We start from the raw sequence: 25,238 nt of genomic DNA on the forward strand, positions 1-25,238 counted from the left end.
GGACAATAGACCATCAATAGACACTTAGAAATCACATTGTATTTTATTAGTGTAGCAGTGTTTGCAGCACTGACGGCATGCAAAAGTGCAGTGACTCCAGCAAGCTGATCAGATCTCAGTCAGTTAAGTAAATGATTCCTTCTGATTGGTTGCTACAGGTTACTGCATTGTGCACAATGTTCTTTTTGCGTCACAGACTAAGCCTAATTGCCTGCTCATATGTCCTACTAAAAACGTCCTACCTTACTTCCCTCCCTTGTCTATGCAGTGGCTTGTCATTGTCATAGCTCCGCTTCAAAATGCGGCATGGCTGAGAGTTCACACCGCCCGCAGCCGTTCAGAATAAATTGTACGCTCTGCATGTCACTGCTGCTGACTCAGAGTGCCCGGGTACCTCTGGCACAGCGGAGGCACACTTAACCCATTCAGTGATTGGATTTCCGACAAGTTTCTTAGAAGATATTTTTATATACAGTTCACAGGCTTTTTTTTTTTAAAGATCAAGTACATTTTTTTGGCACAATCAGTAGAGAAAAGAAATAGCAGGGAGTAGATGTCATATCCTAAATATATTCACATTGGCCCTCAAATTACATGTTCCTATACACTATGTGGCCAAATGTTAGTGAACACTTGAGTATCAGACCTCTATGAGCTTGTTGGACATCCCATTCCAATAACATGGCCTCCAATCTTCTGGCAAGATTTTGGAGTGTGTCTAGGGAAATTTGTGCTCATTCAGCCAAAGAAGCATTTGTGAAGGCAATTACTGAACTTGGATGAGAAGAGCTGCCTGACCATCCAGTTCATCCTAAAAGTGTTCAGTAGGGTTGAATTTAGAGCTCTGTGCAGGCCACTCAAGTTCTTCCACACCAAACTCATCAAAACCATGTCTTTATGGTGCTGGCTTTGTAAGCAGGTGCATGGTCATGCTGAAACAGAAAAGGGCCTTCACAAAAACGTTGAATTTAGAGCTCTGTGTGGGCCACTCAAGTTCCTCCACACCAAACTCATCAAAACCATGTCTTTATGGTGCTGGCTTTGTACGCAGGTGCATGGTCATGCTGGAACAGAAAAGGGCCTTCACAAAAACGTCACCTTAAGGTTAGAAAAGTACAATTGTCTTAAATGTCTTTGTATACTGTAGCATTATCAGTACTAGGGATGAGCTTAGGTTCGGTCTGAACCCAGAAGGAAGCTGTCATTGCCGGCTCAATCAGTTTGGCTGGGACGTTCTCCACCCCACAGTTGCATGTACACAAAGGGTAGAGGGTAGCTTGGAACATCCTTGACCTAATATTACCACTTAAGATAAAGAACATTGACCCAATATGGCCACATGACCACAAAGCCATATTAGATAAAGAACATTGACCTAATATGGCCACATAGCCATATTAGATGAAGAACATTGACCTAACATGGCCATATGAGCACACATATTATTATTATACAGGATTTATATAGCGCCAACAGTTTACGCAGCGTTTTACAATACACATAGCCATATTAGATAAAGAACATTGACCTAATATGGCCACATGACCACCTAGCCATATAAGATAAAGAACATTGACCTAATGTGGTCACATGACCACGTAGCCATATTAGATAATGAACATTGACTTAATATGACCACATAACCATATTCGATAAAGAACATTGACCTAATATGGCCACGTAGCCATATTAAATAAATAACATTGACCCAATATGGCCACATGACCACATACCCACATTAGATAAAGAACATTGACCTAATATGGCCACATGATCACATAGCCATATTAGATAAAGAACATTGACCTAATATGGCCACATGACCACATAGCCATATTAGATAAAGAACATTGACCTAATGTGGCCACATGACCACATAGCCATGCTAGATATAGAACATTGACCTAATATGGCCACATGACCACATAGCCATGTTAGATAAAGAACATTGACCTAACATGGCCACATGACCACATAGCCCTATTAGATAAAGAACATTGACCTAATGTGACCACATGATCACATAGCCATATTCGATAAAGAACATTGACCCAATAGGGCCACATGACTACACAGCCATATTATATAAAGACCACTGACCTAATGTGGCCACATGACCACATAGCCATATTCGATAAAGAACATTGACCCAATAGGGCCACATGACCACATAGCCATATTATATAAAGACCACTGACCTAATGTGGCCACATGACCACATAGCCATATTATCTAAAGAACATTGACCTAATATGGCCACATGACCACATATCCATATTAAATAAAAAACCATTGGCCTAACATGGCCACGGGGTCTACTATACCCACATAGCCATATTAGAACAAGAACATTGAATTAGGTCACTCACATCCCTGCCCCTTTGGGTAGTGCAGATGTGGAGGTGGGAAATTCCCCAGAATACAGCTGACAGCTTCCTTCCAGGTTTGGCCAATCATGGGTAAAAAACCCAAGCCAAGCTCACCTCCAATCAGTACCCTTCATTGGAAGCATCTAAACTCAAAAAGATATTTGGAGAGATGTCCTTTGGGGCAGCCATATTTGCTCATTACACCCTTGGGTTATGCTTTCAGTGCTTGCAGTGCTGCACAATGGCTGTGCCTCTCTGCTCCTATCCCAATGCAAGTCCATAAGTCAGCCAACTGTTTGGAAAAAATGCCCCCCCCGTGTGTCTTATCTCAACAGTTGTTAAGACAGATAAATTATTTGTGCTGAGTAACTAAAAGTGCCCTATAGTGGCTAATCCAGAAATTTCCTTACTCAATATAATAATTAATATATGGACTAACAACGACTTCATGAACATAGCTTGTGGCAATGCTCCAAGCAGAAATAAACCTCTGCCTAAGATCCTTTGGGTTAACAGGGTGATGGCAGTATCCATATGCCGATCCAGAGAGCAACCATAAGTCTGTATGGGGATCACCACTCAACCCAACCAGCCCATGTAAGCCAAAAGTGAGAAGCATCCTCAGCCTGCAAGTCTTTGCTAAACCAAGTAAGCCAAGTAATCTGATGCATTTTTGCCTCACCCACCGATGGCTTGGTTATAAGGATTAAAATTGTGAAAATACACTTTAATAATTTTCCTTAAAAGAAAGTCATAAAATATTATAGATGGTAGAGTCTGGAGAAATTGACTAAGATAATAGCAGATTGTCCATTGGTCTGTATTATAGGGAACCTCTCAGGTTCTACACCAGGCCTGTAGATAATTTTTTTTCCTGAGGGGGGGAATCAGTTTTGGAGACCCAGAGGAAAAAAATTATGACAGATCCCCCCCCCCCACTAGTACAGATTTCCTCCCACAGCACCGCCCAGCAGGGACTGGCCGAATTTCGATCAATGTTTGGACACTGTGGCTATACAGAAGTCGATCTACTGATTGGTGTGGCCTTCAGCAATAGCTACTAGTGTGCAGTGCACCACAAATACTCCTCAGGAGGATTTGGCCCCCCTATCCCCCCCTTATCTATGTCCCTGTTGTACACTATGCCTAAACTAACATTACTACCACAGATAGAGGACAGTTAGACAGGCAGAATAACAGACAGTTTTTGGGAACTGATAGATAACCTTCAACATACAGCTCCTGCTGTAGCTTAAAAAAATACGTTGTGCACATAATCTACTATCATATTGTTTCACTGCAAAGTTCCCTTTAAACGATTGCCTATTTCCTTGTATTTGTAACTAAGGCTGGCCATACACGGTGCAAATTTCTTTCCTGAAAACGCAGGGTAAGCCATCCCTGCTGGTAGAAGATAGTGATTATTGCGATAATCGCAAGAGAACCTGGCAGGCTGGTTATACTAAAGTTGATCAACCGATCAACTGGGTACATTCAGCCTGCCCATTAACGGTTCGAATCTCACCATGAGATTCCTAGATTCATACCATGTATGGCCAACCTAAGTGAGATCCCCCCCCCCCCCCCCCCCCCAGAAAAAAGAAAAAAAGACAATAATTATATACAGTAAAAGAAGAATTTTCTTGTCCTGAGTACTGTGGCAGAGATGATCAGCTCCTACAAGCTGCCTAATCTAACGATACTTCTCTAGGGGCTCCAGCATTGGCCTGTTAAATGGATGACGAGGAGGACTTAGGACTGAAAGAGGCGGGGCTTTGTGCCATCATTATCTTAGCCTAGGCTAAAGTCACTGACTAGGGCTAAAGGATGGCTTTTATGATAGAGGTGGGGTTTTTTTTACTACTTTTTTTTATTTTTCACACACATGTTAAAATCAGATTTTTTTCTAGAAAACTACTTGGAATCCCCAAACGTTACATTTTTTTTCTGATAGCAGGGGCCCTGGAGAAATAAATGGTGGCTGTTGCAATTTTCTGTCACACTAGATTGGCGCAACAGTCAAATTTTCAGGAACACAAAACACCACTGATTTGAATTTTAGTGCACAGAACCCAATATAATACCCAATTTTTGATAAAATATAAAAGATGATGTTCCGTTGAGTAGATGGATACCAAACATGTCAAGACTCAAAATTGCATGCACCTGAGAAATGGTGATAAACTACGGTGCCTAACATTTTTCATAGGTGATGCTTTAAAAGCCTTTACAGGTTATTAGTGTAAACTGTGAATATGATGGGGCATTTTGTATTTGTATGTATTCATGGGGGGGGGGGGGTTAACATTTTTATGTATTTTAAAGTATTTATGTATTTTATTTTATTTTTTATGGATTTTTTTACTTTTTTTTACATTTTTGTTTTTCATTTAACTTTATTGCTTTTACAAGGTGGCTAACAAACCCTCATGTGATAGCACTGGGCAGGTGACAAGTACTCTTTATGGAAACACATAGACCCCCAATGTCTCCCCCTTCCATCTAAAGCAGCTAATCAAGCACAGATTATGCTAAATTAGCTGCTTTCCTGGCTGTAACATGATCATATTTCATTAGTATTACTGTCTTGAGGCCCGAGAGCCAAACAATACTGTGCAGCAATATACTGTAGGGCATGGAGGTAGAGGGGGTCACTCCCTTCCTGATGTGCCCCAGACAGATGCCTCATCAGCTTCACCATTGGTCTGGCTCTGCTGGCAGACGTAGAGTTAATCTCATCGTTGCTCTTTCAGATGTTTATCCATGCAAATTGCCTGAAGAGATGTATATCCCCCTCCCCTTCTATTTCCCATCCTGGATACATATTGATGTGATATTCTCCTGTGGGTGGCAGGTCTGGAAGTCAATATTTGATGTTAACTAATATTTACATTGTTTATTTACTTTAGATTTTATTTTCAGGATGTGAGTGTGAATAAAACATGCCGGCTAGAAAATACAACAAATCCGGGGCCAATCTCTACAAAGACGGTTCTTAACTTCTCAAACTCAGCTGTTTACTTCTTTTACTAGATAGATAGATAGATAGATAGATAGATAGATAGATAGATAGATAGATAGATAGATAGATAGATAGATAGATAGATAGATAGATAGATAGATAGATAGATAGATAGATAGATAGATAGATAGATAGATAGATAGATAGATAGAAGATCAATAGGCATAGAAATGGATAGAAATAGAGATAGAAATAGAAATGAGGATCAATAGACAGATTAATGGAAAGATAAAATTTAGATACTAATATAGATTAAGGATAAACAGATAGATAGATCATTTTTTTAATAAAATAAATGTAGCTAAATAAAGGCATTTTTTTCTCAAATGAAAATATGAATTGTTCCAATAGAGAGATAGATAGATAGATAGATAGATAGATAGATAGATAGATAGATAGATAGATAGATAGATAGATAGATAGATAGATAGATAGATAGATAGATAGAAGGTCAACAGGCAGAGGAAGTATAGATAGATAGAAATGGGGAGGATCAATAGACAGATTAATAGAAAGATAAAGCTTACATAGATACTAATATAGATTAAGGATAAACAGATAGATAGACAGATAGATAGATAGATAGATAGATAGATAGATAGATAGATAGATAGATAGATAGATAGATAGATAGATAGATAGATAGATAGATAGATCTGGTATAATATACTCCTGTAGCTGACATTAGAAGGATGTGTGGATAATCTTCTATGATGTGATGGTAGTGCGGAGTTCCAATTAAACGATGGTCTATTTGTATATAATGGACCCCCCCCCCCCCAGTACAGTACTTATAGAAAAGAAGATTCTTCTATGATTGCTGTTCCGGTGATTATCACACATTCGCCCGCTGCTCCTTTCATGTGATCACCCTGAAGACTTCCCCGCCAGCGGGAGATGTAGGCGCCCTGCGCCGGTTTTTATTCTGGAAGTTTTCAGTAATTCTGAGTCTCCCAGCCTTCATCTCTCCCCCCGGACCCCTCACCCTCCTGTGCTAAATTACAGCTTTCTTTCTGGCGCTCCATAGAACATTGCCGGAGCCGCCGTGACTGCGACCGAGATTCATGAAAACACAAAGCAAAGATCCCGCTGAGAACATCTCGCTTTCCTTCCATGTGTGTTCATAGAGAAATGAATATTTTCAGGCGGGTTATTATTTTATTCTATGGTTGAACTCTGAGAACATAAATTTTTCATTTAAATCTATTCCTCAATAGGCACAAAGGATCTCAATCTACTTTGTGTGCACAAAATGCTGTTTTCAAATCCAGATATTACCTTGTAAAGTAGCAGTGACATCATCGCTGTGCTGTACAGAGTCTGTGCAGAGAGCTGAGCTGTGGGAGGGGCCCAGCAGACCCCACCCACTACAGGCTGCCTGCAGAAAACGACAGGAGGGGGCGGAGACAAGACCGGTCACCCTGCACAAGGGGGAGAGAGCAGCAGTGACTGGTCTTTATTTGAAATGGGGGTGTCATTAACAATGTATTGACACTCCCGGCAGTTCGCATATGACGGTGTGCACTGCTGTGCGAGTCGGGCGCAATTCGGGAACCCACAGTGGATTCGCAGGTAATGAGGCTGCACTGATGGGCACTTATGGGCTGCACTGATGAGGCGGTACTAATAAGGTGGCACTGATGGGTACCGATAGTCTGCACTGATGGGCACTGTTGAGCCGTCACTGGTGGGTACTGATGAGGCTGCACTGATAGGCGGAACTTACAGGTGACACTGATGGGCACTGATAGGCTGCACTGATAGGCGGTACTGATAAGGTGGCACTGGTGTGCGCTGATAAGGCTGCACTGATGGGCACTGATGAGGCTCCAATGAAAGGCGGCACTGATAGGTGACACTGAAGGGCACTGATAGGCGGCACTTTTAGGTAGTACTGATGGGCACTGATATTTGACACTGATGGGCACTGATTGGCAATATTGATTGGCAGCACTGATGAGCACTGATTGGCAGCACTGGTGGGCACTGTTGGGACTGCACTGATAATCAGGACACACAAGCCAGTAATCAGCTCTCCTCTCCTCATGCTTGTGTTTACATCGTGATCAGCTATGATTGCACACAGCTGATCACGTGGTAAAAGGCCACTGTGATTGGCTCTTTACCCCAATCTGTGTTTAGCTGTGTCCTAAGGGCATGATCACGGGAGGACCTCATATGACGCCCTCCCGGAACTGGCTGGTCACGCTGTAGCCATTATTCGGCTAGCGCGGTCCGCAAGTGGTTAAGAGGTTATCAAAGTCTCACACTGGATTACTGCACAGATCTTGATGAAATACACAAAGCACACCAAGATTTAGGCAACAATACACATGACTCTTGTATTTATACAATATTTGCTTATCCCGATTCCCGTCTAAATGAAAGTAAATACATGTCAACCCAACCACGCAAATTTTTTTCATTTTGGATAGAGCGTGGATGGATTACAACCCCTGTAAGGTTTTTATTGCTGTCTGTGGCCCCGTTAGGGAGATTCACTCTCTCTATTTGCGCCTTTACCATTACCCTTTTGTCAGAAACCATGAATCAGACCGGGACAGACGTACAGTTAAATCGCACTTGTTTAATATTAAAAGTAAATAGAACAAACGTAGTCAAAACATAGCCAAAGTTCGGCAACCGGAAAAAGATAGTCAGACAAGCCAGAAAGTCAAGAAGCCAGGGAACAGCGTAGTGGAACAGCAAGCAGGATCTGGAGCCAGAAGGAATGTCAGCCAAGCAAGTCTTTAACAGGAACATAGGAGAAATCATCAACGGGTGAGTCATTGTGGAGAGATAGGAGCTGGCAATTAGCTGACAGCTAAGCAGCCAGCTCAGAGAAGGAAGGGCTGAGCCCAGCCCTGACATCTTTACCATTTTCACTGAAATTGTGGATCCCAAATTTTGAGTTGTCACCAGAACAGGAATAGAGGGGAAATCTTCCAATGGGGACATTGGTTCTGGTGACAATCGGATTTCTCCTTACTTTTGAGGAATTTCCTCTTGCTTCCTGTTTCAATGCCCATCAGTGTAGCCTCATCAGTTCCCATAAGTGCAGCCTCATTATTTTCCATAAGTGCAGCCTCATCCGTGCCCATCAGTGCAGCCTCATCAGTTCCCACCAGTACAGCCTCATCAGTTCCCATCAGTGTAGCCTTATCAATGCCCATCAGTGCAGCCTCATCAGTTCCCATCAGTGCAGCCTCATCAGTTCCCATCAGTGCAGCCTCATCAGTGCCCATCAGTGCAGCCTCATCAATGAATAGTGCAGCCTCCTCAGTTCCCATCAGCGCAGCCTCATCAGTGCCCATCGGTGCAGCCTCAACAGTGTCCATCAGTGCTGCCTATCAATGCCCATCAGTGCAGCCTCACCAGTGCACATCAGTTCCCATCAGTGCAACCTCATCAGTGCAGCCTCATCAATGCACATCAGTGCAGCGTCATCAGTGCACATAGGTGCAGCCTATCAATGCCCATCAATGCACATCAGTGATGAAAAAAAATTACTTATTTGCTAAATCTTATAACAGAAACTAAGAAAAACATTTTAGTTTTTTTTAATATTTTTGGACTTTAGTCGTTTATTTAGCAAAAAATAAAACCCCAGTGGTGATTAAATACCACCAAGAGAAAGCTCTACCTGTCAAACAAATGATAAAAATGTCGTATGTGTACAGTGTTGTATGACTGCGCAATTATTATTCAAAGTTTGACAGAGCTGAAAGCTGAAAGTTGGCCTGGGCAGAAAGGGGGTAAAAGTGCTTGGTATTGAAGCGGTTAAAGTAAACTAAGAGGAAGATCCATGACAGGTCAGGTTCTGAGGAGTAGATATTACTGGAGAGGGATTCCCATCCTAGCATACTGACCCAGCGGGGTGGAGTATCTGTAACAGTAGCGGAGTCAGGATCAATAGCCGACAATAATGTAGTTCCCATCGTGACATACAAAGGCCGGATCTTGCGGGAGGAGAAAGCTCTGTGTGTGGAGAATGAAGATGTCGTTTGCCATCTACAAACCTTTCTGGTCTCCTGTGGCGTGGAGGTGAGAGAACAACTTGATAACATCTTCATTTACAGCTTCCAGAGCTGCCACGCTCACAGGCGTCACACCTACGGGTTCTTCACCGCGTCTTACTGCTATGGGATTTGCAGATCTCTGGTAACATTTGTAGCTAAATAAGAGAAATCATAGACAGACTTAAAGGTGAACTCCGGCCTTCCCTTCAGTCTTGCACAGTTGTACCGCCTCCTCTCCTCTACTGAAATGGCTTACTCTGATTTCACCGCATACTGTGAGCTTTTCACAATGTGCATTAGAAGCTGCAGCAAGTCAGATAGAGCCCCGCCTTGTTCACTTACTGGGTTCACTTACCATTGCAGAGAACAGAAAACAAGAGGAAACCTTTCCAGAGTGAGGGAAATCACTTCTAAGGGCTTGTTCATATGTGCGCCATCGTTTGCTGACCCTCTGAAAAGTGATCCCTGGTGGATCACTTTTCATAGGCATTGCGTGCAGTTGCAGCGTAGTCTTATTCACTTGATTTGGTAATGTCTCATCATCAGTGCCCAGCAGTGTCCAGCACTGCTGGGCACTGATGGGGCTGCACTGATGTGCACTGAAGGTGCATTGATAGGCAGCACTAATGGGCATTGATAGGCAGCACTAATGGGCATTGATAGGCAGCACTAATGGGCATTGATAGGCAGCACAGATTGGCACTGATGAGGCTGCACTGATGGGCATTGATAGGCAGCACTGATGGGCACTGATGAGGCTGCACTGATGTGCACTGATGAGGCTGCACTGATGGGCATTGATAGGCAGCACTGATGGGCACTGATGAGGCTGCACTGATGGGCACTGATGAGGCTGCACTGATGGGCATTGATAGGCAGCACTGATGGGCACTGATGAGGCTGTACTGATGTTCACTGATGAGGCTGCACTGATGGGCATTGATAGGCAGTACTAAAGGGCACTGATGAGGCTGCACTGATATGCACCGATGAGGCTGCACTGATGGGCATTGATAGGCAGCACTGATGGGCACTGATGAGGCTGCACTGATGAGGCTGCACTGATGGGCATTGATAGGCAGCATGGAAGAGATAACGAGGGGCTTTTAGGTAACAAACCTCGGGACTTTAATGGTGCTGTGTAAATGATAAGGAAATAATAATTCATCAATGGTATAAAAAAGAATTTTATTTTAACAATGTTTAAAAAACATGAGACAAGACTAAGTACAAAAATTCATAAAATTCATAAATTCATAAAATTCAATGAGACATCATAAAAAGAATACCACTTTTCTCAACATGTTTCGCTCTGTGGAGCTTCCTCAATAGACTTTAGGTGTGGCATCATATTATACTAAAAATCACAAGAAAAATACTCAAGTTTAGATATAAATAAATCATGAATCGGACATACATCAATTATTTTGAGCAAAATGAAAGAAAAATAACAAAATAAAGAGAATTACAAATTATTATCACAATAGGGCATAACGACCGTAAGACTACAGAATAAAGAAAATGAACCTTACCCAACAAACCGTCTCAATAAATATGACTCAGAATTAAAAGTCACAGTATATTGGATATATATCCCATGGGTTGCCTCCCTCCATAAAAAGGCCTCAAAAAACGTTTGCAGAGACAGACAAAGGTTATCGATCAAAGAGTATTTTCTGGTAAGGAAAAGACCAAAAAAAGGGAATATATGAATAAAAATTGATGATGGAAAAATGAATGATAGAAAATAAAGAATAAATGAAATAGAAAACAATGTAAAAAGGTTGAGGTAGATTACCTTTAAGACATTGATACAGTAGAATCTATAATATCCTGCAATCACATCCTCAGTGATAACTGGAGTAATTCACTTTGATGAAAGGGATGTAAAGGGTACAACAGGTAGATAACACCAAGCAAGTGGGAGGCTTAAAACGAGAAAGATGCTGGGGTATGTGTCAGGTGAGAGGACCTGAAAAGGTAATAGACAATAGACTGCTAGATGAAGATTTCTAATATAGAAATGCCAGGACAATAGAAAAGCAAGGGGTTCAATAGTTACCAAGGGTGTAATGAAACATACCTGAAGAGGATTGAGACACAGGATTAGCGGGCCAACGGAAGGGGATAATAACTCCTATGCTGCCCTCCGTGTTGCCGACAGAGAGTGACCGGGAAGAGCAAACAGTTCCCCATATTTGCACAGTGCTCCGGCGCGGCGGCATGTGACGTCATTGCCGCGGACGTAAGGGAAGTGCCATTGCGCATGCACCCGCAGTTAGAACGGTCGACATCAACAGTGACGCTGATAGCGTACATTCGATGGCGGCCATTTTTGAAAATCCTATGCCCATATAGGAAGGTAATGAAGGGCGGAAGCCACCAAAGAAGCAACGAGGCTGGATCGGATAAACCGAAGCCCAGAATCGGAACCTCGGGGAAATAAAGGCTGGAAAAAGGCTGAGGGGCAAGAGCAGCAAACTGGCACAAGAAGGGCACAAGCGGTTTGAAACATTGATTAAGAGCCAATACCAAAAGTGCCCTGGGTGTCCGTGCAAACTTAAAAAAGAGAGGACCCAGGGTGGAAGAGTGCAAAAAATGAGAATATGCAAATGATAAATATACTAAGTATATATCTATATCAAAAAAATGGCATGAGTAGCATGCCTTTTTTTTTCCACATTGAAACAATGCAGAAGAATAAAAATATGTATATAAATCAAATAATGTAATTATACATAAGAGACAGTAAATTAGAAAAGGCTCATTGAAGTAGCTCACCACTCTACAAATATAAGTACTAAAAAAAAAACACAAAAAAAAAACAAAAGAGGCCAGATAACCCCTAACAGTGTGCTTAAAGAAAGGGCTTGTAACTAAGAGTATCATTGAGGCCAGGGTATTTGAGAGCACATAGATCAGAGATCCATGTGGCCTCATGTTATTATAAGATTTTATCATAATTTCGCCCTCTTTCATTAGAGGGACATGCTCAAGAGCAACAAAGTGCATCATTGTATCATTAAACTGATGGAAAAGGCCCATATGCCGGCTTATGGGCATCTCCATTTTCTTTTTTATTACTAGGGAGACATGATCCCTTATACGGTGAAATAAGGGGTTTTCCCCACGTAGAAGGCATTACACCCACAGGTCATCAAATATACGACTCCAATGGATTGACAAGTGACAGAAAATTTGGGGAAATAGATGCGGCCATTGGGGAGAGCAACACTACGTGATGCATGGATGTATCTGCAATAGTTGCATTTGTGACAAGGCCTAGTTCCTTTATTGACGATAGTAGTTGTAGAGGTTATCTCTGGGTAACTTTTCAAATGCTTAGAGACCTTGGGATCCCCCATGAGGAGGTACCAGTGTCTCTGCATTAGGTCGCGTATCTGTTTGTGCTGTCCTGTATATTTGGTGATCATTCTTAATACAGGGTCAGGTCTAGAAATAAAGGGACCATGGATTAAGTCAGATCTAGCCTGTTTTTTGGCCTTGGCGTAGGCCTTCTTGAGGCACTTGTTGCTATATCCGCGTGATTTCAAACGGTTTTGTAGGGCCCTGGCTTCCTGTTCAAAGTGGATATTCTCACTACAGTTTCTTCTGAGACGGAGATATTGCCCTTAAGGTATATTCGCTATCAGGGATGCAGGATGAGAACTGTTGGCGTGAAGAAGGGAATTTCCCGCTGAGGGTTTGCGATATAGGGTAGTCCCAACTGTTCTGTCTGAATTAATGAAAATTTGAATATCCAGGAAGGTCAGCCTTTCTTGGCTGGCTTCCATGGTAAAAGTGAGATTGTATTGATTGGGTCTAAGACTCTCAAAAAAGGAGACAGATCCTTGCAGGTCCCTGTCCACACAAAGAATATATCGTCAATATATCGTCTCCAGATTGGAATCTGCTCAAAAAAGACCTGCATGTCCTCTCTAAAGGACAAGTCACGCTCCCACCCCCCCCCAGATACAGGTTCGCATAGGAGGGAGCACACTTGGTTCCCATAGCTACACCCTGTAGCTGGAGGTAGTGGGAGCGTCCAAACATAAAACATTGCTGTTCAGATTAAACCGTAGAAGGTCTGAGATAAATTGATTATAGGTAGAGGATCCCTCATTGTTGTGGGAAATAAAGCCCTCCACAACTCCAACACCCAAGTCGTGGGGAATGAAGTTGTAGAGGGCCTCCACGTCCAAAGCTACCAGCCATGCCCCCATAGGTAGTGCTAGGCCATCAAGGGCTCTAAGAAGGTCACTGGTGTCTTGTAAATAAGAGGCTAGGTTCTCAACATAAGGTCTAAGAAAGTCATCAACCATTTGGCTCGCCTTTTCGGTTAAACAGCCATTCCCTGATACTATGGGGCGACCAGGAGGATTGATAGGCAGCACTGATGTGCACTGATGAGGCAGCACTGATGTGCACTGATTTTACCCCCTATGTGGTGAAAAAAAGTAAAGTTAAAAAAAAATGAAATTGTAAAAAATGAATGTTACACCCAAGCACATAAAATCCCATCCCCCCAAAAAATTTTTTTTGACCCCCACATATACGCACATACTAACGTACGCATGAAAATGTCAATTGCGATACATGTGTTACATATCGCCTCGCACACCGCAGTGAGAGCAATATTTATAGCACCATACCTCCTCTGTAACACTAAACTGATGACCTATAGGGGGCTTTTAAAGTGTCGCCTATGAAAAACAAAAAAAAGGTACTGAAGTTTGTCGCCATTTCACGGGCGCACGCAAAATTAACCACTTCCGGACCACCCACCGTGGCTATACATCGGTAATTTGACATTGAATACCGTTGTTGTGGCAGCAGATAGCTTCCATAACCCTGGTATTTTTAAAAAACGGCGGGCGGTTCACTTTCGGATAAAAGTGGTCTTAGCGGCAAGATCACTTTTATCGGTGGGGGGAGAGGTGCTTACCGGAGCAGTGGAGACGATCCAGTCCTTATTCCCTAAGAGGCATGAAGTCGAGTGAGGGAATGATGGTCCCCACTCGACTCCATACCATTGGATGACGGAAGCGACGTCAAATGTCACTTCCGCCCAATAGTCTTAAAGGGGAAATTTTTTTTTTATTTAAAAAGAGAAGACATTTTTTTTTATTTGACTTTTTATTTTTTGTTTTTACATTGCCCCTTTAAAAAAATGTTTTGGATCACTTTTATTCCTATTACGAGGAATGTAAACATCAAAAAAAGCATGACAGGGTCTCTTTAATGTGAGATCTGGGGTCAAAAAGACTTTCAGATCTCACATTGTTTATTTATTTTTTATTCCATTTAAGTGTAATGTGAGATCTGAAAGTCTTTTTGACCCCAGATCTCACATCAAAGAGGTCCTGTCATGTTTTTTTTTATGTTTACATTCCTCGTAATAGGAATAAAAGTGATCTAAAACATTTTTTTTAAAGAGGCAGTGTAAAAAAAAAAAAGTCAAATAAATAAGAAAAAAAAAATCTTTAAAGCGCCACGTCCCGCCGTGTTTGCGCGCAGAAGCGAGCGCACACGTAAGTCGCGCCCGCATATGTAAACGGTGTTCAAACCACACATGAGATATGGCCGCGATTGTTAGAGTGAGAGCAATAATTCTAGCCCTAGATTTCCTCTGTAACTCAAAACTGGTAACCTGTAGAAATTTTTAGACGTCACCTATGGAGATTTTTAAGGGTCAAAGTTTGTCACCATTCCACGAGCGGGCGCAATTTTAAAGCGTGACATGTTGGGTATCAGTTTACTCGGCGTAACATTTATCTTTCACAATATAAAAAAAAATATTGGCTGACTTTACTGTTTTCTTATTTTTTTAATAAAATAATGTGTATTTTTTCCAAAAAAATTGCGTTTGTAAGACCGCTGCGCAAATACGGTGTCACGTAAAGTATTGCAATGACCGCCATTTTATTCTCTAGGGTGTCTGAAAAAAAAATATATATATATTGCCGATTGCCGACCAGCCGCTGCAGTTTTACTGCGGCAGAATTGCACGGCTGGGCAAAGCGACGTTATGTTAAGTCGCTTCGCCTCTTGGCCACTAGGGGCGCGCGTGCGCCCACAGCATGTGCCCGACCCCGATGCGAGTGCCAGGCGGGCACAATGACCGCCGGGCCCCCGCGATCGCTCGTGACAGATCCCGGTTCTTTCAGGGGAGAGGAGACAGATCGTTTGTTCATACTGTGTATGAACACCGATTTCTGTCTCCTCCTAGTCAGTCGTCGCCCCCCCCCCCCCCCCCACAGTTAGAACACCCACTAGGGAAAACAATTAACCCATTGATCTCCCTCTAGTGTTAACCCCTTCCCTGCCAGTGACATTTACACAGTAATCAGTGTATTTTATAGCACTGATCGCTGTATAATTGTCAATGGTTTAAAAAATGTGTCAAGTGTCCGATATGTCCGCCATAATGTCGCAGTCCCGATAAAAATCGCAGATCGCTGCCATTACTAGTAAAAAAAAAAAAATAATAAAAATGCCATAATCTATCCCCTATTTTGTAGACGCTATAACTTTTGCGCAAACCAATCAATATACGCTTATTGCGATTTTTTTTTTTTTTTTACAAGAAAAAATTTTTTATTCAAGATTTAAACTTTACAAGCGATGCATAGGCACATTTAGATATGATAACATTATATATATTGCGATTTTTTTTACCAAAAAAATATGTTTTTTTTTCAAAATTGTCGCTCTTTTGTTTATAGCGCAAAAAATAAAAACCTCAGAGGCGATCAAATACCACCAAAAGAAAGCTCTATTTGTGGGAAAAAAAGGACATCAATTTTGTTTGGGTACAGTGTCACATGACCGCGCAATTGTCAGTTAAAGCGATGCAGTGCCGAATCGCAAAAAATGGCCTGGTCATTAGGCAGCCAAATCTTCCTGGGATGATGCGGTTAAGTGGTTAAGGTTTGACGTGTTGGGTATCTGTTTACTCGGTGCATCCTTTTATATTTTACCAAAAAAATGGAGCAATGTACTGCTTTGGTGTTCCCTAAAATTAACTTTAATGTATTTTTTACTTTTTACTACCACTACAGTATTTTATTTTCTAGAGTGTCTGTTTTCAGAAAATATATAATGTTTTGGGGGGTTTTATGTAATCTTCAGGCCTAAAATGTTTTTTTTTAATCATTGTAAAAATCGTGCACACTTCTAGACTACCTCTACCTATAATGTGAAAACCTAAATGTATGTATAGAGGGTGTTTTTAATGCAATAACAGCTCTGGCAGCAAAAGGGTTCAATTGAATTGCACACCGATCATATATGGAATAAAATGGAAGAGTGTGTGGCCACTATACCAATCTCAGTGTTGGGCGATATAAATAATTTTTATATAAAAAAAGAAAAAAAAGATGAAAATTGATCCCATGGCCAAATGTTACCTAAAAATTGTAATCTGCCGTATGGAATAGTCCTCTAAGTCCTGACTGTTGTTTTCCTGCAGGTCTCATTGTGTACCTTGGTATGATGGTGGGCGCCTTCTTGTGGGGAGGACTGGCGGACCGTATGGGTAGAAGACAGTGTCTCCTTATCTCCCTCTCCGTCAACAGTGTATTCGCCTTCTTCTCCTCCTTCGTTCAAGGCTACGGGACCTTCCTATTCTGTCGGCTTCTGTCCGGAGTGGGGTAAGTAATCATTTGGGAATACAATATGTGTATAGCTGGGAACTTTGAAAACTCCACAAGCCGGAGATTGAGGAGGATGTGGGGGGCAGTGAATTATTATAAAATAATAGTGGGGTTCTGACAGCTGAATGTAAAAAAAAAACATTGCTGGCAATACAAAACTGTGAACAAAATGGCGTGGGGGTCACCCCAAATCCATACCAGGCCCCTTGGGTCTAGTATGAATTTTAACGCCAAAATTTAAAAAAAAAACAGCATGCCCCCCCCAAATCCATACCAGGCCCTTAGGTCTGGTGTGGATTATGAGGGGAACTCCCACTCCTAAAATTTAAAAACAATGGTGTGGAGTTCCTCCCAAGATCCATACCAGACCCTTATCCGACCATGCAGCACGGGGGGGGACAAATGAGCAACTTCCCCCTCCTGAACCATACCAGGCCACATTCCCTGAACATGGGGGGCTCTGCCCCCCCCACTGCCAAGCACCTTGCCCCCATGTTGATGGGACAAGGGCCTCTTCCCCGCAACCTTGGCTGGTGGTTGTGGTTGTCTGCGGGTGGGGGGGTAGTTTATCGGAATCTGGAAGCCCCCTTTAACACTGGGGTCCCCAGATTCTGCCCCCCCCCATGTGAATGAGTAAGGGATACATAGTACCCCTGCCCTTTCACCAAAAAAGTTTAAAAAGTAAATAAAAACACAACACAAATTTTTGACAAGTACTTTATTAAAAATACAAAAATGGCCCCCACTGTAGATCCATGGTCAATCATGATGCCGGCCGCCACTGCCGACCCAACAAAAGAAAAAACTTCCGGTCCCGACGAAGGCTCCCGCCGTCTGACAGCTTTTAGATAACCAAGGGGCGGGGCCACCCAGTGACATCACCAGGTGCCACCGTCCCCTTGCGACATCATTGACCGACAGCCCACTGTCAGATGATGTCACAGAGTCGATCCAGGCTCTGGAAGGATCCCGACCATATTGTTGGGATCCACTCAGCTGGCTCCAGCTCACAGCGCTCGACTGAGGGCCAAAGCCAGCTGCACTTGCCCCCTCTCCAGCCCAGTGATCATGTGAGCGCTGGAAGGGCAGAGTGGAGAGCGATGACTGACAGTCACTGCTCTCTGCTTAGAGCTGATCGAGAACTGAGCAATCAATGGTCATGAGATTGCTGATTGCTTATTCTTGGGATTAAAGCTAGAGAGCAGCTGCAGCATCAAACCAATGCTGCAGCATGGAGATATGTACTGTATGTTTTTTTTTTGTTTTTTTTTTTTTTTTAGGAATCCCAAACTTCACCTTTAGGCCACATGCACACTGAACGTTTTTAATGCTGCTCTTTTTTTTTCTGCCTCTTAACATCCGTGCATGTTAGCCAATGTGTCTATGCACACAGGCGTTTAGAGGCAGAAAAACAACCCACTGCGAGCCATGTCCAGGAGTAGCGGTGTTTTGGAATAAAAAAACACAGAGATTAGGAGATTCGGTTGTATCAAATATTCCAAATGACAATAGGAACAAATTTCAACGAATCCAAAATAAACGATATGGAAATGAATTATCCAAATTAGAATTTGAAAATGAATTTGAAATTGAAACATATTGCTATAAATACGGTATAAAAGTGAAATAAGATTCTGATTACTACTTATGCCGCGTACACACGGTCGGACTTTCCGGCATACTTGGTCCGGCGGACCAGAGTGTGCCGGACAATCCGCCCGTGTGTGGGCGGCGGCGGACTTTTCCGGCGGACTTCTTCCCAAAAGCCCGCCGGACCTAGATTTTAAACATGTTTGAAATCTTTCCGTCGGACTCAGTTTCGGGCGGAAAGTCCGCTCGTGTGTGTGCTGGTCCGACGGAAAGCCCGCTCGTGTGTAGGCTGGTCCGACAGACCAAATGCGACACGAGGGGATGGTATTGCATCTCGCGCTCGCTGCAATAGGAAAAACAAATCTTCCTATTGCGGCGAGCGCGGGGCATACCAGGCCCTTAGGTCTGGTATGGATTATAAAGGGGAACCCCGCTACGCCGAAAAAACGGCGTGGGGTCCCCCTAAAATCCATACCAGACCCCGATCCGAGCACGCAGCCTGGCCGGTCAGGAAAGGGGGTGGGGACGAGCGAGCGCCCCCCCCCCCTCCTGAACCGTACCAGGCCGCATGCCCTCAACATGGGGGGTGGGTACTTTGGGGGAGGGGGGCGCCCTGCGCCCCCCCCCCCCCAAAGCACCTTGTCCCCATGTTGATGAGGACAAGGGCCTCTTCCCGACAACCCTGGCCGTTGGTTGTCGGGGTCTGCGGGCGGGGGCTTATCGGAATCTGGGAGCCCCCTTTAATAAGGGGGCCCCCAGATCCCGGCCCCCCACCCTATGTAAATGAGTATGGGGTACATGGTACCCCTACCCATTTACCTAGGAAAAAAGTGTAAGTAATAAAACACACTACACAGGTTTTTAAAATATTTTATTAAACAGCTCCGGGGGGGGGGGATCTTCCTCCGGCTTCGGGGGTCTTCTTCCGGCTTCGGGGGTCCCTCCGCTTCATCTTCTCCCGGCGTCCGGTTGGTTCTTCTCCGCTCTCCGGCCTCTTCTCCCGGTGTCGCAGGTCTTCGGCCGGCCCCTCCGCTCTCTTCATGTAGCTCTATTGCGAGCGGAGGTCCGGACTTCTGGGCTTCTTGGCTTCTTGGCTTCTTGGCTTCTCTTCTCTTCTCTTCCCCCAGATGTTGACACGACGCTCTCTCCGGCTGGACTGGTCTCTGAGGGCTGCGTTGTGACTTATATAGGCGGAGACCCCGCCCCCATATGATGTCACAGTCCTTGGGCATGCTGGGACTGTGACGTTTTAGGGGGCGTGGTCGACCACGCCCCCTAAAACGTCACAGTCCCAGCATGCCCAAGGACTGTGACATCATATGGGGGCGGGGTCTCCGCCTATATAAGTCACAACGCAGCCCTCAGAGACCAGTCCAGCCGGAGAGAGCGTCGTGTCAACATCTGGGGGAAGAGAAGAGAAGAGAAGCCAAGAAGCCAAGAAGCCAAGAAGCCCAGAAGTCCGGACCTCCGCTCGCAATAGAGCTACATGAAGAGAGCGGAGGGGCCGGCCGAAGACCTGCGACACCGGGAGAAGAGGCCGGAGAGCGGAGAAGAACCAACCGGACGCCAGGAGAAGATGAAGCGGAGGGACCCCCGAAGCCGGAAGAAGACCCCCGAAGCCGGAGGAAGATCCCCCCCCCCCCGGAGCTGTTTAATAAAATATTTTAAAAACCTGTGTAGTGTGTTTTATTACTTACACTTTTTTCCTAGGTAAATGGGTAGGGGTACCATGTACCCCATACTCATTTACATAGGGTGGGGGGCCGGGATCTGGGGGCCCCCTTATTAAAGGGGGCTCCCAGATTCCGATAAGCCCCCGCCCGCAGACCCCGACAACCAACGGCCAGGGTTGTCGGGAAGAGGCCCTTGTCCTCATCAACATGGGGACAAGGTGCTTTGGGGGGGGGGGGCGCAGGGCGCCCCCCTCCCCCAAAGTACCCACCCCCCATGTTGAGGGCATGCGGCCTGGTACGGTTCAGGAGGGGGGGGGCGCTCGCTCGTCCCCACCCCCTTTCCTGACCGGCCAGGCTGCGTGCTCGGATCGGGGTCTGGTATGGATTTTAGGGGGACCCCACGCCGTTTTTTCGGCGTAGCGGGGTTCCCCTTTATAATCCATACCAGACCTAAGGGCCTGGTATGCCCCGCGACGGGGCTAGCAAGGTGTCAATCTCGCCGATAAAAGCGGCAAGATTGACATCCTTCTCTAGTCCCGTCGCACCTGAGTCACGTTCAAAATGAACGGACTTGTCCGTGTGTGGGCAAGTCCGTTCATTCTGAAAGTCCGCCGGAACTCCGGCGAAAGTCCGTCGGAAAGACGGGCGGACTTAGCCCGCCGGAAAGTCCCGGCGTGTGTGGGCAAGTCCGTCCGTTTTAAAGTCCGGCGCACCTGGCGGACAAAGTCCGTCGGAAAGTGTGCCGGACCAAGTAGGATAGAAAGTCCGCTCGTGTGTACGCAGCATTAGGCTGCGTTATAGAAAATAATAGAATAAAACATAATAGAATAGAAAATAAAGGAATAGAATAGAAAATAATAGAATAGAAAAAAAAAAGAATTCAATCGAGTATGAAAGAATAGAATAAATAGTAAAGAATAGCTGTCTTCCAAAATTCGAATTTGAAAATACTGAATATACGAAATGAATTCCGAAAACGAATCACTCTAACATAAGGAATATAGCAAAACATTCTGGATAGACTAAGACCCCTTTCACACTGAGGCGGTTTTCAGGCGTTTTAGCGTTAGAAATAGCGCCTGAAAACCGCCTCCAATTCATTTCAGTGTGACTTTTCACACTGGGGCAGTGCGCTTGCGGGATGTTAGGAAAAGTATTGCAAGCAGCATTTTTGGGGTGGTTTGGATGCACCCAAAACGCTCTGCCCATTGAAATGAATGGGCAGCGCTTCCAAATCGCCTGAAATGCGCTTCAGAAGCGCTGCAACACGGGAGCATTTAACCCCTTCTTTGGGGTTAAAAGCGCCCAAAAAGCTCCGCTTAAACAGCCCTAAGGCATGGCTAAAAAGAGCGGCGCTTTAGCGCTAACGCAGCCACGGCCCCAGTGTGAAAGGGGTCTAAGGGAAGGTTTATTTTTGCCATATGTGCCCCATTGGGGAGATTTCCCTTTACGTGCTGTCCCATAGCCAAAACAGGAAGTGAGAGGAAATGTCTCCAGCATAAGAATCCCTGGTTTCCACCAGAATTAGTGGAAGATTTCCCCTCTATTGCTGTTCTGATGACAACATTTGTGATTTTTCTTTAACTTTCACTCTTGGGGATAACAGTAAACAGGACAAAAAGAGAGGGCGAGTCTCCCTAAGGTGGAGTAATAAAAACCTGACGGGGGTTCCGATTCTAACTCTTTTGCTTTACCATATTTATCCTTGACCTCTGACAGAAGGTTTAATTGTTTCCTCCCACTGGCCACACAACTCTTAAGTAGCAAGATGGAGGAGCTGGAGGAAAAGAGAGTATAGCCTGAAACTTTCCCAACTTTCTCCAGTGGCTGCTTGCTGCTTGGCGGCTGGCTGACGCTGATCTTACTGTCCCTGCCAGCCAATCGTCAGCCGAGCTGGAGGGAAACATCCAGCAGCCAGGGAGACCCAATAATCTATTTGATTATCTGGACTTTCCAGTTGAAATCTGGAGAATTCCCAGCTGTGTGGAATATGACAATGGCTGTCCTTGGGTAGTGCCAAAGATTTAAACCGATTTATCCCAGAGAGAGAGATTTTCCATCACTTCCTGTTTTCCCAGAGAGGGTCTCTTGGGCAGGAAGGGAACGAAAAGTCCCATTATAGGAGTAGAAGGCATTTAAAACCCAACAGATGGTCTATCCCTTCTCAAAACCTTAAAAAAAAAATGTTTTTGGTAGAGTTGGGGTTTAAACTAGTGAGTGGTTATGTGAAGATATGCAGCATTTCAATTTTAGACATCCCATGTAGGTGTCAGTACAGTATATACCTTAAAGCAGGGGTCTCAAACTGGTGGCCCTCCAGCTGTTGCGAAACTACAAGTGACATGAGGCATTGCAAGGCTGACAGTTACAAGCATAACTCCCACAGGCAGAGGCATGATGGGACTTGTAGTAGTTTCGCAACAGCTGGAGGGCCGCCAGTTTGAGACCCCTGCCTTAAAGAGACCCACTTATAATCACCCCTCTAACCATCTCCTGCCCCTTCCTCCATTGTAGTGGCCACCAAGGTTGTTGTCTGATCCTAGAAGGCCAATGAGGTCACCCCCTCCAGTGCTCCTGTCTAGCGCCATTAGGTCTAAACTTTGCATCATAGGAGAAGGTCACTTGGCTTTCCCTCCCGTCCTATCCTACCTGGAGGTCCTGAGTATTTTGAGTAGACATGTGTGATTTGTTTAGTTAGGAATCAAAATTTGGACTGAATTTTTGTTATTCGGAGATTTGGTTGTATCCAAATGTTCTATTTAGTACTAATAATAAATGTATGTCGCTTGTGGGGATATATTGCAGAGCCCCAACAGTTTTCTACATATTTTGGGTCCTCTCTAATACACATACTCACACGTCCAGCAAAGTCCAGTGTGCTGTAAACAGCCACATGCCGGGTCCCACACCTCCATCCTCTTTGCTTACGCCATTGGAAGGCAGGTGTCTATTCTGGGTTATTCTAACCCCCCTTATGACCACAGCAGTGCATGCGCCATGTATTCTAGATTGCCCCAAAGCCTCCTGGAATCTGTGGCTTCAGTCTCTCAGGAGGCTTCAGGCAATCAGAGACATCATTGCCCCTTATGACCACAGCAGTGCATGCGCCATGTATTCTAGATTGCCCCAAAGCCTCCTGGAATCTGTGGCTTCAGTATCTCAGGAGGCTTCAGGCAATCAGAGACATCATTGCCCCTTATGACCACAGCAGTGCATGCGCCATGTATTCTAGATTGCCCCAAAGCCTCCTGGAATCTGTGGCTTCAGTATCTCAGGAGGCTTCAGGCAATCAGAGACATCATTGCCCCTTATGACCACAGCAGCCCCAAAGCCTCCTGGAATCTGTGGCTTCAGTATCTCAGGAGGCTTCAGGCAATCAGAGACATCATTGCTGCCTGAGCGAGAAAGGAAGGAGGAATTGCAGGCCGCTCTCCACAAAAAAAGTATTTTTAAAAAAGTATCCAAAATTTAATGAAAGGAAGAGGGAAGGATCAATATTTTTCAAAGAAGAAAAAAAGGGAGTGAAGGTCCACTTTATGGTGCCTATACTTCAAATCTGCATCAACTGCTCATTTTAACATGGAGGCTTGTATATATATATCTATATATATAGATATATATATATCTATATATATAGATATAGATATATATCTATATATATAGATATATATCTATATCTATATATATAGATAGATATATATCTATCTATATATATAGATAGATATATATCTATATATATATAGATATATATCTATCTATATATATAGATAGATATATATATTTATATATTTTTTTTACCATATTCTTAGCATGAATTTGTGAAAGCCCAGGGCTGTGACAGGTTCTCTTTATGCCTCTGACCAAGATCCCTGTACAGCTATGTTTCCTGATCCTTGTATTGAAAAGCAGCCATGCAGTTATATCATGGGCTGTAGATGTGTAATGAGTTGTGTAATTCAATATACTGCTGCTGTAATGGCCGATATGTGCACTGCCGCTTACAATTAATGCATCCTACTTGTCTTAATTCAGGAACAATAGTGGTGACAAGCTAGCGTAGTACACTCTGGTTCATTTAAATCAGCTACTAAGTATATTAGCAAAAATGCGTACCAATGTTTTTAGTGTCTTTGTAAGCAAAAGATATATTGAATAAAATTTTAGTAAATTTACCTATGAGTTATGAAAGTTGTTTAGACCCCTGATGACCACAGCAGTGAATACGCAGCATTTTTTTGGATCGCCCTGAAGCTTTCTGGGATGCATGGCTTTAGTATCTCAGGTGACTTTGGGCAATCAGGAACATCATTTTTGTAGGGTTGCCACCTCATCCCTTTAAACTGAACACATATTAATTACACAGGTTCTGTGGCTGATTAAGGTGGTAATTAAACTCACTTGGTGCCTTATCTGCATTCAGTTAGCCTCAGAACCTGTGTAATCAATATGTGTTCGGGTTTAAAGGGATGAGGTGGCAACCCTACATTCTTGCCTGGGCAAGAAAGGAGGATACACGGGCTGTGCTCCACAAAAAGTATCCAAGATTTCATGACTCTGGAGTTCATAACTAAAAAACCTAACACTAAGTAACTTAACCTAACTCTAAACATCAAAGTAAAGCTGAATTCCAGGCAAATGGCTAAAAACACCAAAACACATTCAACTAAGCATGTTTTATAATGTGGAAGATGTTTTGTAGCTTATCCAAGTCACTTCTTCAATATCAAAGAGTTACAGAAAAACATCCTAGTATCTCCCCAACATTAATTAGAACCGAAGAAGCATCTTTTAGTTTTAATGAGTGTCTTGAAGATACTGGGATGTTTTCCTGAAACTCACTGGAATTGAAGAAGTGACTTGGATAAGCTACGAAACATCTTCTCAAAGAAGCATCTTGGAGAAGCTATGGA

At 43.8% G+C, this 25,238-nt stretch overlaps 1 protein-coding gene across 1 annotated transcript in view; it reads left to right on the plus strand.

The window, feature by feature from the left end:
• SV2A (synaptic vesicle glycoprotein 2A) overlaps positions 1-25,238 on the plus strand; it is a 219,740-nt gene that overhangs the window by 131,436 nt on the left and 63,066 nt on the right. The window contains exon 3 of the mRNA XM_073610037.1: positions 16,882-17,062. Coding sequence (XP_073466138.1) covers positions 16,882-17,062 — 181 coding nt within the window. The remainder of the gene's footprint in view (positions 1-16,881; positions 17,063-25,238) is intronic.

Source organism: Aquarana catesbeiana, linkage group LG13 (genome assembly GCF_042186555.1).
Source record: "Aquarana catesbeiana isolate 2022-GZ linkage group LG13, ASM4218655v1, whole genome shotgun sequence".
In the NCBI taxonomy this organism is placed as follows: Eukaryota; Metazoa; Chordata; class Amphibia; order Anura; family Ranidae; genus Aquarana; species Aquarana catesbeiana.